The sequence below is a fragment of the Macaca thibetana genome, chromosome 1 (genome assembly GCF_024542745.1).
Source record: "Macaca thibetana thibetana isolate TM-01 chromosome 1, ASM2454274v1, whole genome shotgun sequence".
Classification (NCBI taxonomy): Eukaryota; Metazoa; Chordata; class Mammalia; order Primates; family Cercopithecidae; genus Macaca; species Macaca thibetana.
In genome coordinates this window covers 118,550,963-118,571,072 of record NC_065578.1, presented here as the reverse complement: position 1 = coordinate 118,571,072, position 20,110 = coordinate 118,550,963, and the positions used below count along the sequence as shown (strand labels likewise).

General features: G+C 42.0%; 1 protein-coding gene across 1 annotated transcript in view; it reads left to right on the top strand.

Moving 5' to 3' along the window:
* The first annotated feature begins 983 nt into the window (after nt 1-983).
* WARS2 (tryptophanyl tRNA synthetase 2, mitochondrial) overlaps nt 984-20,110 on the top strand; it is a 290,547-nt gene continuing 271,420 nt past the window's right edge. Inside the window, exons 1-3 of the mRNA XM_050748784.1 lie at nt 984-1,136; nt 2,003-2,097; nt 11,416-11,483. Coding sequence (XP_050604741.1) covers nt 11,478-11,483 — 6 coding nt within the window. The 5' untranslated portion in view covers nt 984-1,136; nt 2,003-2,097; nt 11,416-11,477. The remainder of the gene's footprint in view (nt 1,137-2,002; nt 2,098-11,415; nt 11,484-20,110) is intronic.

The following is a 20,110-nucleotide window of genomic DNA, read 5'->3' as shown; positions in this document are numbered from 1 at the left end:
ACATGTCTTGAGGGAGTCAAAAAAGGTCCTTGGCCTATTTTGGCCTATCAGGAAGTGCATGTTCACTCTCATGTGTATGAACAACAGTGGAGCCACAACACTGCGATAAAAATTGAAATTGGGTGCTATGGAAATACAGAGGAAGGGTGAAGGTGAGAACTGGGGAAGGCCCTCTGCCAGATATGATGTCCAGGTAAATCTCAGATAATGATATGCTCTAGCCAGGCACAGAGTCAGGAAAGGAGGCATGAGACTGCACAACACAGGTGGAGCTACAAGGAATTAGGAAGTATTACTATTATAATGCAAAAGGCAATGTGGGAGAGGTCAGACGACAGGCCGGAGATTCAAATAGGGTCCAGGCCATGTGTGCTAGGATGCTCTGTGACAAGCCAAAAAGTTCAGGCTTTATTTTATAGGTGACAGAGACTCACAAGTGGTTTTAAATATGGTCAGACTTGTAATTTAGATGATCTCCTCTGACTAGAGTGGGGAGGGGGGATTTGACAGGTGGAGGACAGGGCAAGAGAGAAGAATGGTCAAGATTAGATTCCACTAGTCCAGGCAAGTCTTTACAGAGCCGATGAGGAAGGTGAAGAGATGTTTAGGAGATATTTTTAGAAGCATTTCATGATTCACTGTAGTGGGGTGGCAATGGAAGGTTTCTGGGCTGATTCCTGTTCTTGGTTCAATAACTTGAGAGTCTGCTGTGCTACTAACAGAGGTATGGAATACTAGAAGAGGAGCAGTTCTGGGAAATGGACTTGTTCAGAAGCAGATGGGAACAATAAATATGAAACTCTGGGAAGCAGTGAGGGACAAAGATGGCTATTTGTTTTGTTAACAAAAATTGTTTATTAACTACTAGATGTTGATATAAGACTAGGTATTAGAAGTCAGCACAAGACAGGTCATATTGCAGTAACAGACTACCCCACAGCTCAGTGACTTAATGCAAAAAAGGTGTTTATTTCTTAACTCGTACTGTCGAGTGTGTGTTATTGAGGGAATCTGTTTCGCATCATTACTTAGGGACTCAAGTTGACAAGGTTGCATCATCTTGTAACTTCAGTATCTAGAACACGAGTGCTTCTCAGTCACTTGGGAAAGAGAGAAGAAAGACTAAATAATCACAGGTATGCCTTTTAATTCCTCAGCCTGGAAGTGACAAAGATAATGTCTGCTCACATTTCATTGACAGAATTGGTTTTTTTGTTTGTTTGTTTGTTTTTTGTTTGTTTTTTTTTTTTCGAGACGGAGTCTCTCTGTCGCCCAGGCTGGAATGCTGTGGCTGGATCTCAGCTCACTGCAAGCTCCACCTCCCGGGTTTACGCCATTCTCCTGCCTCAGCCTCCCGAGTAGCTGGGACTACAGACGCCCGCCACCTCGCCCAGCTAGTTTTTTGTATTTTTTAGTAGAGACGGGGTTTCACCGTGTTAGCCAGGATGGTCTCAATCTCCTGACCTCGTGATCCGCCCGTCTCGGCCTCCCAAAGTGCTAGGATTACAGGCTTGAGCCACCGCGCCCGGCCGACAGAATTGGTTTTATGGTCCCACCTAACTGCAGGGACTGAGAAATGTAGAGGTGCGAATGTTACTTGTGGTGAGCGTTACCGTCTCTGCTGCGTGTCATCAGCATATGGGAGGTGATTAAATCTGAAAGAGTAAGGACAAGATCAATCAAGGTAAAGCCCACAGAGCGAAAAGAGAATGGCCAAGGACAAAACCCAGGGAATCACCTTCTGTAAGTAAAACAAGGAAGAGAGGAGCCCAAGGATGACACCGAAAAGTGACATGAAAAGAGTTAAGAACTATGAGCCAATAGTGTCACTCGAGCCAAGGAAGTATGTCTATACAGAGGTGTAGAGCAGCAAATACAGCCTGGAGGAGCAGAAGGATAAAGACTGAAGTCTCCACTGCATTTGGCCATCAAGAGGGGGCTGGATAACATCTTAATAGAAGTGTCTCCTTGCAGTGAATATTTACCTAGGTTTTTGTTCTAGAAAAAAATGGTCACTTCTAGAGCTGTATGGGACAGGGCTGTGTTCCTGAGGCCATAGCCCCCAGAAGTCTTCTGAAAGTGACGGTGGCAATTCAGGTAGGTAGTCTGTCTTTAGCTCACAATATCATTTGGAATGTTTAATACATTAGCAATTGATGATTAGCTAACTGGGTGAGATAAGACCTGTAAAAGTACAGACCCTGATAATTGAAAGAAACCGTAAGCTGTGTAAACTGAAATGAAAAGTGATGTTTACCTATTATTCATTAGTATTCTTATAGAGTGGCAGTATCATAACTTGGGAAGTTTACCTAAAGCACAGTTATTATTACACTTGATCTTAGCCAAAAGGCCAAGAAGCAATTAAAGGTCAGTTACATTTAACTAATAAAAATCCTTAGATTGAATTAAGAATTGCATTTGTGGCTTTTTCATCCAGGAGAAGGAAGTGTTATTTCCTTTTTGTATTTTCACTTGGAAAAAACTGAGAAGAGTGTGACTAGTCGATGATATTTTGACCATACAGCTGGTGAGCACTTCTGAGGAAGAGGAACATGGACGAGACATTTGTTGAGTACCTATTACATGCCAGGCAATTCCCATACATATTTTATTTAATCTTCACAATCACCCAGAGAAAGAGATCTCTTTTATCCTCATTTTACGGACATGGCAAAACTGAATAGAAGGTCCTAGTTTACAAACTCCAGGGGCTCCACTCCATTTGCTATCAGCTAAGCAGACTCGGAGCGTGGGCCCCTATTTCTGCTTCTCCCGGGACACTGTAAATCGCTCCATTTGCCATCAGTCCGGAGCTGTGAGCATGCAGATGAAAGGCGTTGTGGATCTGGGAACTACCGCTCTATCTTCAGAGGAACTGACTTTCAGCTTTCAGCCACATGCATGAGAGGGGCTGATTCCATCTGTCGACCTGTCAGGCCGCCTCTCTCTTAGGCTTCTTTCCTCTCTTCTTGGAGTTTCTTCAATAAAACATTTCACTCCCTTGAAAAGCGACTTCCCTGAGTGGCTGAGGAGGGCCCAATATGGTTCCATTTAGCTCTCTGGGGATGAGGAGGAAGCATCCTCCCGTTACCTAACTTTCCTAGCAAGTGGTATTTCTGTTTCCTCTCCCTCAAAAAACTATACAAAAATAAATGCTAGTTGTCCTCCCAGCTCATGAGTTCCACTACCCACAGTTTCTGCTCGGAACTTCCCCACTCCCCTGCCGTCCCGTCATTCTCCATTCTTGGACTCCTGACTCCCAGAAATACTGATGGGAGGGCGAGTGTGGCGCGATCTTGTGGTCATGCGGTGGAGCTTCACCTTTCTCAGCCGCTCTGCTTCAGCGGCAGAGACTCTCTGGCCTTTCTCTCCAGAGGGCTTCTGCTACTCATCCACAAGACCCCTGCGAGAAGCAGAACCCGCTCTGTCCTAGGCTCCCTTGAACAAGCCAAGACACAGGCGGCAAGCTCACACGTGGTGAAGGACAGATTAGACTTTTTTCATGATCCTATAGAAAGGAAGTTTATCTTCTGGTCAGGCTCCCCTTCCAGAATCTTCTCTTACCCCTCCAGTGCCCAAGGCTAGGTCCTCTCTCTGTACCTGTTGTTCTCTCCCATGGAGGCTCATTAACGCCACTACAGGACTGACCGAGATCACCTGGGGAGGCTTAAGAAAACACCAATTGCTGAGCTCCAACCCCACAGTATATGATTTGCCTTTCGCTGAGAATTTGCTTTTCAGGCCACTACCATTGGTTTGCAACCCTAGATGCAGATTTGAATCACTGTTTTAAAAAATATATAGTATGTGTGCCCCAGACCAATTAGCACATTGATAGCTTTAAAAACACCCCCAGGTAGGCCGGGCGCGGTGACTCAACCTGTAATCCCAGCACTTTGGGAGACCGAGGCGGGAGGATCACGAGGGCAGGAGATTGAGACCATCCTGGCAAACACGGTGAAACCCCATCTCTACTAAAAATACAAAAATTAGCCGGGCGCGGTGGCGGGCGTCTGTAGTCCCAGCTACTGCGGAGGCTGAGGCAGGAGAATGGCGTGAACCCGGGAGGCGGAGCTTGCAGTGCGCCGAGATCGCGCCACTGCACTCCAGCCTGGGCGACAGAGCCAGACTCCGTCTCAAAACAAAACAAAACAAAACAAAACAAAAAGCCCAGGTGCTTCTCAAGCGCCCTGAGGCTGAGAACCTCTGTATATTCAAATCAGCTTTTCACTTCCCGGAGGTGTTTAGACCTGAATAGTGGACTTGAGAAACTTTCCCTCCTAACCTTTCAGGCCCCCAAAGAAATACATTTTTTAAAGTTAAAAGTTTCAGGCACATGCGCATATTAAGGGACGGGGTTGATATTTTATTGAAAGAGATCAGACTTCCTGGAACTCCTCATGTTACCCTGCCAGCCTAAGCTGCCAGAATAATGCACTGGTAACTGGCATGGAGATCTGGAGACAAAGTTCTAGCTCCGCCCCTTACTACTATGTGACTTGGGCTGCCTATTTAACTTCTCTAAGCCTTAGTTTTCACATCTGTGACACGGGGACAATAAGCACACCTATTATTTATAAGGTTAGTATGAGGAATAAAAGAAACAATCCAACCCCTCACAGATAGTTAGAATTCTGTAAAACACGGTTTTATTTAAAAATTGTATTACCGTTACTGTTACCACTATTGTTCTTCTTGTGACTCTTTGGACCAGCCATCGGAAGAGCTAGTGCATTCTGATCCTGATTCCAAGCTTATGGGGCCTTCCTCTGTGAGTTGTGGAGAAATAGACTGGCTGTCAGAACTTTCTCAATTCCAGTTCCAACTTCATGGTCTGTTACTGGTCTGTGATTTACCCCAACCACCATCCTTGCCCAAATATCTACCAAAATCCTTAGACTCTACTCCTCCTAACTTAACACAGGATCTTACTCCTTAACCCACCCTCACATCCTTCTAAACCCGTCTCTAGGAATGGCATCTCTGTCTACCATAAACTCAGCTGCCCAGACTAAAAACTGGAGAGCATTCTTGAGTCTCCCCTCTTGTTCTTGGCCCGCCACCACTACCAAAGAATGAGACAGACAAAAAATGGATAACCAATTCTTCTAAGTTTTAAATTAATTTCATATCTGTCCCCTCTCCTGCTGCCCTCATTCAGGAGTTCCCTTCTGGATTATTTTAGCTGTCTCTTACTTGTCTCTATCTCTTATTCTTAATTTCTCTACCTTATGTACCATGTCACTACCAGGGAGATATAAATACAATTATGTTGTTCCCCGGCTCAGAACTCCTCAGTAATTTTCGATCATCTATCAGGTTGAATTGTCTTTGCAAACACAGACACTGGCAGGGACAGGCAGGCAACACAAACTCATGGCATGGAATGTTGCTAAAACAATATGCAATCACACTGTGACTTGTCTAGCTAGGCATGTTGCTTTTTAAAAACTGTGCAAACCAAACAAAACATCTCTTAGCCATGAAGCCCTTGGGCTGCCAGCCTGAATCACCCCCCTGGCCTAACACGTAGATTCTGATTGCTTTGATGTAACCTGCAAGGCCTTTCCTGATGTGGCTTTCGTTACCTATAGAGCCCCATACCAATCCCTCTCTTCTTGCGCTTTATACATGAGTAAACCTAAAGTTCTCAGAATAGATCATGTGTTCTTGTACCCTCATGTTTTTCTTTCATTTTGTTTTTCTTTTTAGCTTACAGCTGTTGCAGCCAGAAACCTTCATGTTTTTGCTCATGCTGTGCCTTCTACCTAGAATGCCCTTCTTCTTTTCGGCACCCTGGCCAAATCCAGTTAATACTTGACAGTTCAGTTCAGAGGTTAGCTATACATGGTTCCACTAGCCTAATACAGTTTTCACTCTCCCACTCCTAATTCTCGAATCTAATAGTGGCCATATTGCATTGAATCACTTATTTGCATGTCTATTTCCTCCACTAGTCTCATAAGCTCCTTAAAGTCAGGGGCTGTCTTTTTACTTTAGTATCCTCAGCTCTTACCATAGTGCCTGGCATCTCGTCTAATGAGTACAAGAATGGAGGAATGGTAATAAGTAACATTTTGAGTGCTTCCTGAATTTCAGGCACTAACGTAAGTACTCTACATACATTATTTGCTTTAACCCTTTTATCAGGTACCAAAAATAAGAAGGAAGGGACAAGTCTAGGATGTCTCCGTGTAATATATACATTGGTTTTTCCTAAGTGCTCCCAACTCAACTGAAAATCACTAAAAATGTCTGCAAAGGTACTGTTTACAATAGCAAAGACATGGAATCAACCCAAATGCCCATCAATAATAGACTGGATAAAGAAAATGTGGTACATATACACCATGAAATACTATGCAGACATAAAAAAGAATGAGATCATGTCCTTTGCAGGGACACGGATAGAGCTAGAAGCCAATATCCTCAGCAAACTAAAACAGGAGCAGAAAACCAAACACCACATGTTCTCACTCATAAGTGGGAGCTGAGCAACGAGAACATGTGCACACAGGGAGGGGAACAACACACACTGGTGCTCTCGGGGGAGAGAGGGGAGGGAGAGCATTAGGATAAATAGCCAATGCAGGTGGGGCTTAATACCTAGGTGATGGATTGATATGTGCAGCAAACCACATGGCACATGTTTACCTAAGTAACAAACCTGCACGTCCTGCACATGTATCCTGGAATGTAACATAAAATTAAATTAAAGAAAGAAAAAAAATGTCTGCAAAGGTAGGATTTAACCATCTGGGATGCTCCAGAGTGACCTATAATTACCTCTACTTTACTACATGAAAATTACTTATTTATTAAATTACTTATTTATTACTTATTAAATTACTTATTTATTACTTATTTTATTCCCTATAAGATAGTGAAGCTCTTGGGGGCAAGGTCTACAGTTTTCATCCCATAATTCCTAGCACCCAACTTCCTTCCTGGTACATAGTGAGACTTGTATAAATGTTAGATAAGTAAATGAACAAAAGTTCTGATAGATTTCTTATTACACAAGTTTCTGAAGCTCTGAAATTCTGGCTGTAGGTCTCTGGCAGGTTCAGTAACTTCTTTTGACTTTTTTTCAGACATGTGCTGGGTACTTTGGGTATATAGGTTACATATGTTTGTATAACCACACGTTGCACCTGAGATAAAGGAAGAAAGAGAAAGAAAGATTGGGTAGAGGAATATAATATAAAAGAAGGCAAAGAAAGTGATAGAGAATAAGGAATTTTTAAAAATTTGCAGCTATTACTAAATGATTTTAGAGTGTAACTTCAATGTATTTTATTTGCCATTAAAAAAAAACTCTGCAATTAAGCTACATGGTCATTAGATGTCAGTAAAGTAATAATGTGTCTCATCACGCTCACCAAGGTCTTAAGTTCCACACTATAGCTTTAGGCTCAATCTCCTACAGAGATTTATAATCACGAAGTTCTATTGTTATGGTGATGAAAAACAAACCTTATTAAAGAATATAACGTTAAATAAATAAAATAAGAATCAAAACATATAACACTTTTAAAGGAAAATACAAAAGCAGTCAAATTCTACAAATATCTAAATGTATTTCTCAACTATCATATAGTAGTTAAAACTCCTAGTTCAAATTTCAACTGTTATAGTCCTTTCAACAATTTCTATCTAAAATTAGAAATGTTAAATTTGGTTGATTCATCTAAATATATTATTATCACTTCCTTCCTTTCCACTTATCCCTGTTCCCCCATCCTACCCCCTCTACACAGAAATAGCCACTTGTCACTCAGATTTTGCTGTAGGAACTTTTGTATAGGATATAATTAATATTTACTTCTATAGCTGATTATTATGCAATTCATTGAGTGAATCTGTAAGTACCTCTAACTTTCATCTCTCTTAGACAAAAAAACAGCTAATTGAGATTTTGCAATTTCATCCCTCAGTCCTCTGATCAATCACATTAGGCTCCCTCTCTATCCTCCCCAAGACCATTAAAACGTCTTCATGTTTTAATTTTTTCGAAGTTACGCAGTGCTAAATTTTACTCATCAGCCCTAGCTCAAGAATTGGCTTTAGTAATGCCCTTGCAACTGGCAGGGAGGTAATGGCCAAGATTTGACCTCCGAGTCAATCAGAACTGAGTTTGAATCCTGGTTCTACCTCTTCTTTCTGCCTTTGGGAAAGGCAAGTGTATCATTCACAACAGAAAAATTTATGCTGCAGAACAAGCAGCTGCTAAAATTTCAGTGGCTTAAAACACAAGTGTATTTCTCACTCACACTGCATGTTCAAAACAGACTGGCAGAAATCTTCTACTCATTGTAGTCACTCAGGGACCCAGGCTGATGGAGGCTCCTTCCTCTGCATGGAGTAAGGTGGTCTTCAAGTAATCCACAGCCATCCAAGTTGGTAATGAGCAGAGAGTCTTGAGCTGTTATTTTGGTGCTCTGGCCCGTATCATTTCTGCCCACAACCCATTGGCCAGAGCTAATTAGAGGGCCATGTCTGACTTCAAGGATGTGGGTAAGTGTAGTCTCTATGTTCTTCAAAGAAGAGGGGAACTCAGTATTGGTAACAGTAGAAAGATCTGCTGTAGACCACCTTCAGTCTCGAAATATTTAGTTCTGTCCTCTTAATCCTCTTAATACATGCAGAAAATACTCCTCCCTTTCCCGACAAGATAACCTAAATATCCTGCTGAGTCAAGACATTAAATTCAAAGTCTCAGATCTCTGAATGAAGCATCACGGAATCTTCATCACAGAATCTTACCTTGTGGTTTCTCCATCAGGTCTGGATGTGGCAACTCTTTTTTTTTTTTAAAAAAAAAAAAAAAAAACAGAGTCTCGCTCTGTCATCCAGGCTGAGGTGCAGTGGCACAATCTGAGCTCACTGCAACCTCTGCTTCCCAGGCTCAAGCAATTCTCCTGCCCCTCCTGAGTAGCTGGGACCACAGGCATGCATCCCCATGCCTGGCTAATTTTTTTTTTTTTTTTTTTTTAAATAGCGATGGGGTTTCACCATGTTGTCCAGGCTGGTCTTGAACTCCTGACCTCAGGTGATCCACCTGCCTCGGCCTCCCAGTGTGCTGGGATTGCAGGTGTGAGCCACCATGCCTGGCACAACCCTTGATCTTAAGAGCTATGAACTAAAAAGATGTGCTCTGCGTCCTCCTTTCTCCTCCACCCAATACACAGTGATAGAAGAGGAATGTGATAATCTTGAGAACACCTATTCAGAAAGGGGAAGAATGGGAGATGTGAGTGGCCTGTGGAAGTTCTGGATCCTGCTGGGTTAACTTTTGAGGCCCTCTCCTTGGAGTGGAAATATATTTTAATTAATCTTTGATTTTTCAGGTTAGAGGAGCTTTTGGATCCATTATTCTCTGTCACTGCTGCTCTACTCCACGGGAGCTTCTTTATTTTTCTTTGTCCCTCTTGACTATGTCTAAAATAGGCATTGGGGAATATGATTTTGTTATGCCCAGACCGTTTATTCCCCGAAGAAGACCACCAGAGTCCAGAGTCAAAGCTAAGCAGCAAGGATCTTTATTACAGGTTCGAACCTGGAACTCTCCCTCGCTCGTGAAACGAGACGGGCAGGAGAGCTCCCCCACTCAGCTCCGAACAATGTTATATAGTCTAAGAAAAGTGGGCATAGAGTTATTATACAAATCAGATATATGATTGGCTAGTGTTTGAACAAGGCGATTTGGCTAACTATGATTGGTTCCTGCCATTTCTGATATTTTGGTTCAAACTTTGAGGCGGGAGAGCAGGTTTATGGCAGCAAGAGTTTATCTTACTTAAACACGTCTTGTGACCTTGCCTCAGAACTTACAAAATCTCTGGTATGTGCAAAACAAAATCTCTGGTACGTGCAGAAAACCAGGTACTCACAGAACTTACGAAATCTCTGGTATGTGCAAAAATTAGAGAGCAGAACAAGGGTGTAGCGGGTGGGGGGCGGGTACACATCTATCTTTGTGTCCTTTCAATTTCATAGGGGATCAAGCATCTATTCCAGTCTACTTCCTTCCCTGAATGATTCGAAGTCAGGGTCTCAACAGTCACTGCCCTTTTAGCCAAGGCCCATGCCTCCTTTGGCTGCGTACCTCTCTCAAAACTTCAGTGAGCTGAGACTCCCCTGAGTCAGAGACTGAAATATTGTATTTCAATCACTTTAAGTGCTACTAACCACTCCCTCAGCCCTTTCTCAAACGTGGTTCCCTTATTTGCTGTTTGGTTTCTCACTCCCAAACCTATCTCTAGACTTAAGTGCATGCCACGTCTTTCTTTCTTTCCTTCAGTGCTTTTATCTGATTAAAAGGATTTACTGGCACCCTGTCCTTCACTGGATCTTACTTTAAGACACCTTACTCCATTCAGAACTTTTAACAACTGTATTTAATGACTATGCCCTTAATTTGATCCTCCCCACAAAGCTGAGTTTTATTAGCCTTTGCTTTTCACAGTCTTCCTCATTCTTATCTTTTATAGTTTAGAATTGAGAAGCAGTTGACTTTGCAATGCCACCACTCCCTGAAGTTTTAGATGCTCTCTATTCTCTTTCATTCCTGTTTGCAAGCAAGCAAATTCTTTGCTGAGCGCATCTCTTGCTTACAGGACCTTGACAAGTATAGCCCAACAGCAACCAGTGCACATTACGATATTCTTTCCCAACCTCTTCTCCTAATTAGAAGCATGACATGGCTCCAAAGTAGTTAGATGCATGATATGCCTCCAAAATGACTGAAGGTGGCAACTTTATAAAATGCTTTGCCATTAAATGAAGTGGATTACCAACTTTCAAGCCTCTAATGTCAGTTTTCTCACCACCTATCTAACACCTGGCACATAAGCCAATGTCATATATTTCGGGACTGTTTTTTTCCCCCTTTGGTCTTATTATTGTTGTTGTTATAGTAGCTCTTCTTTCAGCTCCAATATTTGTATCAGTAGAATAGTCTAGATTATGCTTTGGTAAACAACCACCCTAGAATTTTAGTAATTTAAAACAACAAAGGTTTTTGGTTACTCACACTATGTGTTCAACAAAGATTGTCAGGAGAACTCTGCTCATTGTAATCACACAGGAATCCAGGTTGATGGGGGCTGTGTCACCACACCCAGGATGGGAGGGTCTTAGGCTGATAATTAAATGCTCCAGCCTCAAAGGAACTTGCATCGTTTCCCCATACAACTCATTAAGTAGCACTAGTCATATGGCCATGCTGCCTTCAAAGGGTCATATCCTTAATCCATTGAGTGGTTTTTCTTTTTTGCTTTCCTATCCTATATACACAAAGCAGGCCACTGATAATAACATCTACTGCACTATATAGCTGCTCCATGTTCTTCAGTTGATTCATTTGTGAAAAAGAAACCCAAGTAATATCATCTGATTTGTGTTTTCCAGAGATTCTTTCAGATTTCACTAAGGAGAAGGAATTGTGGGCATAATGGGAGTGGAACACAAGGATGGAGGTAAGGAGACCATCTAAGAAGCTGCTTCAGTGGTCTAGGTGAGAGCGATAATGGACATGAACTTATGGATTTGAACTTTTTAAAGATCAGTCAAGATCAAGACAGTGAATACGACAGGGAAAGGTCCAACTCAAACAAATCCAACTGTGGGTTGGTGGAGAAAGATGATTTTTTTTCAGCAATGATAACTGAGTGACATTCAGGCTAAAACAAAACCACCAACCCACAGAAAAGCACCTCTAATACCAAAGGGTGAGTGTTTCAGAGCATGAAGGAGGAAAGTCAGCAACTAAACTTCTTTGTCAACTGCTCCTCCATTTAGCTTTACTATTAATAATTGAGTCCTCACTTAAATAGCCACTTGTAACCTCACACCTCCAAACCTTGTAGCTGCTCATGGCTGTGATTTTTACTTTACACATGGAGAAAGAGATGCTGAGACCTATTTTTCTCTCTCTCTGACCTTACACTGTAGTTCTTTTATTCGCCTCTCCAAGTCTCCTTTTGGGATTGATGAAAACTCTGTGTGTTAGAAAAGGAAGCCAAGTTGCTTAGTTTCTATGAAGGAGTTACTGCTGCAGAATCTTCAGACTTCATTATTAGGTTTGGTTTTGGTTGATGTCTTTTAATGATGTGGAGAGAGGTGATAACTGCATATTAATGAGACTCACAAAGGAACCAAATGGAAAGCTGTTGCAGACTCCAGTGGTGACAGCAATAAACTAGAACTCTGGAGAGAACTGACTGACAAGCAGAGAGCAACAACATGTGCTGAAACCTGCGCATGTGATACTGACACTGCCGGGAAAAGAAGCACAGGTTTAAACATTTTTTTTAAAGGGAAGAAGAAATGTGTAAAACAGCAGTCAAGAGAAGAGTCTTAAGGATGAAATGAAAATGAAATGCTGAATTTGCACAAACCTAGTCTCCATGGGAGGAAGTCGAAAGGATGCGGTAATTCTGCTGACCTCACTCGGCACCTTCCACCTTACCTTTCTCCCCCATGATGATGGTCACAGGTCCCAGGTCGAGAAAGCCAGTATATCCCAATCTCATACACACACTGGTTCTGGTATAGACATGTAACCTGATGAGTCAAATAAGACTCAATTCTGGGATTTTGTATTTTATTTTATTAGAACCAGTATAAAAATAAGAAGCTTTCATCCGACAAGGATTGGAAGTTATAGTTAGTATACACCTATAGCTGTCAGAGTTAACCTAATAGAGAAGACCTGGCTGTGATTGAAATCAACATAAGGAAAAGCAGAGTTGACAACAGAGAGAGAGAGAGAGAGAGAGAGCGCGCGCGAGAGAGAGATAGGGTAAAGGGGAAGAGAGGGAGAAAAAGAAAAAGAGAATAAGCCCTCTGGAACCAGCCATGCCTGATGTCGTAACCCTTGGTTGCTCAATTATTAATAAATTTCTTTTTGTATAAGCCAGTATCAGAGCACTAACCCAAGAAATCTTTTCAAACATATTGCCCTTTTTTTCTGTACCCTTTACTTTCTAGCCATACTGGATGACTTCAATTTCCAGAGTATTTTGGAAAAAAATTATTCTTCTGAGGTCTCGCTCAAGCAGCTTTCTTCCCCCTTATAACGGAAGAACACTGATTCTGCTATATTTGTGAAAACTCTCCTATCCTCAGGGTCCAATTCAGACTACTTCTTTTGGACTCCTGAACATTCAGTGGAATGTGATCTTTCCCTTCTTTTTTATTATATGTAAATAGACTAGTATAGATTTGGAAAGTTTGAAGAAGAACAAAGTTGGAGGATTAAGACTACTTGATTTGAAGAGTCACTATAAAGCTATAGTGATTGTGTCGGTCAGGAGTCTCTAGAGAAATAGAACCAATAGGGTGCTTTTCCTCTCCTTCTGTGTGTGTGTGTGTGTGTGTGTGTATCATTTGGCTCATTTCATATGTATATCACATGATTGTGGGGGCTGGCAAGTATGAAATTTGTAAGGGAGGGTGGCACTGGAAGCCCAGACAGGAGTTGAGATTGCAGTTGTGAAGCAGAATTCCTTCTTCTCCTGGAAACCTCAGTTTTTGCTCTTAAAGCCTTTCAAATGATTGGATGAGACCTACCCACATTACTGAGGGTAACCTCCTTTACTTAAAGTCAACCGACTGGAGATGTTAACCACATCTACAAAATGTTTTCACAAAAAAATCTACAAAATACCTTCACAGCAACACCTAGATAGGTGTCTGATTGTACAACTGGGTACTACGGCCTAGCCAAATTGGCACATAAAACTAGCCATCACAGTAATCAAGACAATGTGGTATTGGTGTAAAGATAAACTGATGTAACAGAATAGAGAGACTAAATAGAAAGGTACACACATATGGATGGACAAGTGATTTCAACAAATGTCCAATGGCAGAAAGTCGTGAGAAAATAGTCTTTCATACAATAGATCAATTGGATATCCATATGCAAAAATAAACTTTGATCCGTATCTCTCACCATATACAAAAATTAACTCTAAATGGATCATAGACATAAATGCAAATCCTAAAATTATAAAATTTCTAGAAGAAAGCATTAGAGTAAACCTTCGTTATCTTGGGTTAAGCAAATATTTCTTAGTTATAATATCAAAAGCATGATCCACAAGAGAATAGATTGATAAGTTGGGCTTAATAATATTAATATTTTAAAAACACACAGAGAATGAACAAACCACAGACTATCAGGAAAAATTTGCAAAACATGTATCTAATAAGTGACTTATATCAGAATTTAGAAAGAACTGTAAAAATTCGACAATAAGAAAACAACATAATTTTAAAATGGACGAAAGATGTTAACAGACATTTTGCCAAAGTAGATATACAGATGGCAAATAAGCACATGAAAAGATGCTCAACATCATTAGTCCCTAAGAAAAGCAAATTGAGGAAATGTGCATTAAGGAAATGCACAAGAGGTATTACAGCTACACACCTATTAAATTGGCTAAAATTAAAAGACCGAGCATATCTAGTGTTGGCAAGGAAGGGGAGGAATTGGGATACTCATATATTGCTGGTAGGATGTAATATAGTACAACCTCTTTGGAATACAATTTGGGAGCTTTGTAAAATGTTCCACATACACCTAATATATTATGCAAACATCCCACTTCTACATATTGACCCAGGAGAAATGAAGACATTTGTCTATATAGGACTTTTACTGGCTGGGCGTGGTGGCTCATGCCTGTAATCCCAGCACTTTGGGAGGCTGAGGTAGGTGGATCATCTGAGGTCAGGAGTTTAAGACCAGCCTGGCCTACATGGCAAAACCTCATCTCTACTAAAACTACAAAAATTAGCTGGGCATGGTGGTGCACACCTGTAGTCCCAGCTACTCCGTGGGCTGAGGCAGAATTGCTTGAACCCAGGAGATGGAGGTTGCAGCGAGCTGAGATCGTGCCACTGCACTCCAGCCTGGGTGACAGCAAGACTCCATCTCAAAAAACAAAAAACAAACAAACAAAAAAACTTGTATATAAATATTTATGGGAACTTTATTTGTAATAGCTGAAACGCAAAATCAAGCCAAATGTTAATCAACTGGTGAATGGATAAAGAAACTGTGATTGGCCGGGCACCGTAGCTCACGCCTGTAATCCCAGCACTTTGGGAGGCCGAGGCGGGCGGATCACGAGGTCAGGAGACCATCCTGGCTAACATGGTGAAACCCCGTCTCTACTAAAAAAAAAAATACAAAAAACTAACCGGGCGTGGTGGCGGGCACCTGTAGTCCCAGCTACTCGGGAGGCTGAGGCAGGAGAATGGCGTAAACCTGGGAGGCGGAGCTTGCAGTGTGCTGAGATCCGGCCACTGCACTCCAGCCTGGGCAACAGAGCAACACTCCGTCTCAAAAAAAAAAAAAAAAAAAAAAAAAGAAATTGTGACATATCAATAGAATACAACACAATTCCCCAATAAAAACAAATGAATTATTGATACATGCTACAAAATTATTGAATCTTATGCTGCAAGAAAGAAGCCAATAAAAAAGTACATACCGTATGATTTCATTTATGTAAAATTCTAAGAAATGCAAACTAATATATAGTGACAGGAAGCAAATCAGTGGTTGCCTGGGGACAACTGGGAAGAGCAAGAAGGAGGGCCCAAGGAAACTTTTGGAAACGATGATATGTTTTCTATCTTAATTATGGTGCTGATTTCACGGGTATATACCTATGTGAAAACTTACCAAGTTGTGCTCTTTAAATATGTGCAGTTTATGGCATGTCAATATTATACTTTAATAAAGATGTTAAATAAAAAGTACATGCAGGCTAATGACAGGAAATTTCAAACAAAGTAACTAAAGAACTCCAAGGGCTAAAGCTGCATGTTTTTCAGCCTGGGAGTTCTTTTTTTTTTTTTTTTTTTTTTTTTTTTTTTAGATGGAATCTTGCTCTGTTGCCCAGGCTGGAGTGCAGTGGCCGGATCTCCACTCACTGCAAGCTCCGCCTCCCAGCTTCACATCATTCTGCCTCAGTCTCCAGGGTAGCTGGGACTACAGGCGCCTGCCACCACGCCCAGCTAATTTTTTGTATTTTCAGTATAGATGGGGTTTCATCATGTTAGCCAGAATGGTCTCCATCTCCTGACTTGGTGATCCGCCTGCCTCCGCCTCCCAAAGTGCTGGGATTACAGGCGTGAGCCACTGCGCCAGGCCCAGCCTGGGAGTTCTTAAGTTGAATTTGTCAAGTTCTGACTCTGCCATTTTTAGCCTCTCTAAGTCCCATATTTATCACTCATAAAATGGGAGTAATCTTTCTTCCTCTACTACCTATCTCAAGGGGATTACCGTGAGGACCAAAAGTGATAAGGCATGTGAAAGTGTTTTGCAAATGATGCAAACTACAGCACATTGCACAAATGTCACCCATTGGTTTAGTTGTTATACACCATCTGCATACTATTCTTGCCCAGCATATATGCCTCATGCCAGCTCAAGTCCTAATAGCCCGTATATAAAGTGTAATTGCACAAGTTACTGGAATAGCCCTGAAACCCAGTATTCCGGGCATGACACATCCTAAATACATAACAGATTTTGAAATAAATCAGTTTCAGCCCAAAGCAGAATGCAGGAAACAGACAGATGCCTTCACACATATGCCAAGTAAATGAGACCCACCCAATCAGGGACAGAGTCCAGGGCAAGGGAACACAGCCATGATACAGGCTTTTTGTTCCCTGCTGGAGGCTGTCATAGGGGACGGTGACCCCGTAATATGGCCAGCCCCAACGTGCTGAGAGGTTCTCTACATTTAGAGCCAAGTTCACTTGGAAATTAACTGCTTTTTTCTTGGCTTCTGACACTAGCCAGCCAGAATAATGGGGCCACAAATCACACTGAATTAGTCAAAGTTGAAGACTACAGAAGGAGAAATGGGTAAATGTGCTTAAGTCACCCATCTTCTTTTCTTGCCTTTGGCATTGTTATTTAGCTGATTCTAAATCACAACTAACATTGTCCCTATCATTTGGATTGATGTGAACTTGTTGGAACTTTTCCCCCCAAAATGTGCCAGGTCCCTTGAACAGTCAAGACCCGCTGTTTGAACCCATCTTTCTCCTGCTGACCTCGGAAGGGGAAGTCCTGTGGGATTGGGCTATGCCTGGGCAGGGCTGCATTTGATGCCGTACAAAACCAGGGTTGGCATTCCCTGGATGAGCTGTGCCTGAAAGGAGCATTTGGGAAACAAAGAAGGAAATTTGAGAGATGGCTTGGATGGAAGGAACAAAGGTATCATGCAGGGGTGTGTGTGTGTGTGTGTGTGTGTGTGTGTAGGGAAGCAGAGCAGAATTAGATCAAAAGGTGGGAAGAAGTCAGGGAACACAGTGCCCTCAAAAGCTGAATGGTCAGTAATAAGTCAAGGAATAGATGTAAGAGGCATCCTACAAACAAATGTCTCAGATGAGGCTGAACCTTTTTCTTTCATGGGACTCTATGCATCTCTCTGGCTGGGGCTGCTTTTCCGAGACTGAGTGTGCTGGTTACCATGACACCTAGACGCCATGCAGCAGAAGCTTCTGTGGTTGGGCATCTCCTCAGGCTGGGAGGAGTGACAGACAGCTTGTGGGAATTCATAGGTGTACTTAAAAGCTTTAGGCAGAGACATTGCAGCAATTACTGCATACTGAAGGAGTACAGTTTGGCTCAAGGGATCCCCTCTGGGATTTGGAAGTACATTTTTCTAATTCTCCAAATATTAATCCCGGTTCAACTGAGCTACACTGATAGCCTGGGATGCTTGACCATCACCCCAAGTAGATTTTGCTTTCAGGTACTCATAAAGCCCAGTTGAGGGGTTCCTGATAGGACCTGCCTTTTCTAGAAGCGGAATGATGATTTGAGGGACACTGAAGCTTCACTGCAAAACAACATGAAACAGAATTCCTCTGTAGATGCTTGAGAGTTTATCATTAAAGATTTATTCATCTTATTTGCCATTTTTCTTTGTTTTTTTTTTTTTTAAATAAGTTTTATTGTGAATATTTAAGGTATGCAATATGATGTTATGGGATACATACTGATACTACAAAGGTTGCTTTGGGGAAGCAGATTAACATATCCATCACCTCACATAGTTAACCAATTTTGTTTGTTTGTTAAATGAGCTGCCAAAATATACTCATTTAGCATGAATTCCATGTAAAGTACAATTTTATTACCTGTAGTCCTCGTGTCGTATTTTGATCTCTAGACTTATTTATCCTGTATCTCTGCTACTTTGTGTCTTCTGATCTACATTTCCCCATTTCCTCCTCTCCATACCACCTGCTTCTGGTAATCCCTGTTTTGTTCTCTCTATATAATGGAATTTTTTTGAGATTCCATACATAAGTGAGATCATATAATATTTTTCTTTTGGCATCTGGCTTATTTCATTTAGCATAATATCCTCTAGGCTTGTCCATATTGTGGCAGATGGCAAGGTCTCATTCTTTTTAAAGGCAGAATATGTATTAATGTGTAGCACACTCACTGTCTCATATAGACATCTGCACTCCCATGTTCACTGCAGGGGGTATTTCTAAGAGGATTTAGCCACCAAGTCCTAGACACCTTAATGTACATTTCCTGATCTTTTTTTCCCACTATGGTTAGAGGACTGACCATAAGTCCACATTGGTAGAGTCCTATGTCTTAGAGAAGAGGGAGTTCCTACGAGGGACAAAGGACAGAAAGTGAAGGGGACAGGAAACTAGGCAGAAGGGATCAAAGACAAACTTCATTTTTGTCGCCTTTTCCCTCAATGTCAAGAGTTTAGTGTCCACCTTCAATCATTTGAAGGCTATTATTTTTTGGTAAATGTGATATCAGTAAACTTCAGATAAAAGATCACAGACAAGAACACTGGTAGCCAAATGGGAAATGCATTTTGTTATCACCGGTAAAGTGGCGGATTCCAGGCTTCGGCACTGAGCCCAGGCTCAGCCAGGCCCCAGCATATCTCCATTGTTTTTTTTTTTTTTTTTTTTTTTTTTTGAGACGGAGTCTTGCTCTGTAGCCCGGGCTGGAGTGCAGTGGCCGGATCTCAGCTCACTGCAAGCTCCGCCTCCCGGGTTTAGGCCATTCTCCTGCCTCAGCCTCCGGAGTAGCTGGGACTACAGGCGCCCGCCACCTCGCCCGGCTAGTTTTTTTTATTTTTAGTAGAGACGGGGTTTCACGGTGTTAGACAGGATGGTCTCGATCTCCTGACCTCGTGATCCGCCCGTCTCGGCCTCCCAAAGTGCTGGGATTACAGGCTTGAGCCACCGCGCCCGGCCACATCTCCATTGTTAATGACGCTATTCTTCATGTCTCCATGGTGCCTCTAGCAAAGCCAGCCTAGCCATGTTGGGGGATGCTCTTTCTGCTAAATGTCTGTGCACTCTTAAGGGACAGGCTGAGCAGCACAGCCCTGTAGAATTGCAATTTGAAATATGAAAGCATGAAACTCTTCCAGATACTGGGTATTCCGTTGTGTCCCATGCTGCAGGGTCCTTCTCTTGAGCCAAAGCTGCTCCTACAAGTTCCATGCTAAATGAATGAAAGTGTGTTTCTCTACCCGGGGTACATACAACCAAGGGGGCCCGTGACAGATAGCAGGGTGGGACAGGGAAGCACAGGATAATAATTTTGCAACTTCTCATACAGTCAGTTTTATTCAACAGGAAATAGCTGAAAACATTTTTCTGCATGGACTAGAATAAAAACTGCATATGAGATTTCAAAAACGTAATTTGGAGCTTTATTTCTGCTGCTTCAGGTGGTGCCTTGCAGACTCCCCAAAGGAGGCTTGAGTCACCCCTTACAGCGCGACAGCCTTGCCCTCAAGCCCACCGTGGATTTAAAAGGCTTCTCAGAAATACTTTGGGTTCTTCTTAATTTCTGAAATTAATTCTACTAGTAGAATATAATTCTCTAACTTTAAGGCTTTGAATTTCAGTAACATAAGGATACCAACCCCTGTCTCCAAATACTTTTTGACCATTGTCAGTTATAGCTAATGCATTCGATATGAACAGAATCCATCGGGCTTTTAAACTCAAGCAAAATCTGGTGAAAAGGAGAGAGGCACACTATGTGGGTAGAGTTAGAGTGTATTTCCCTGAT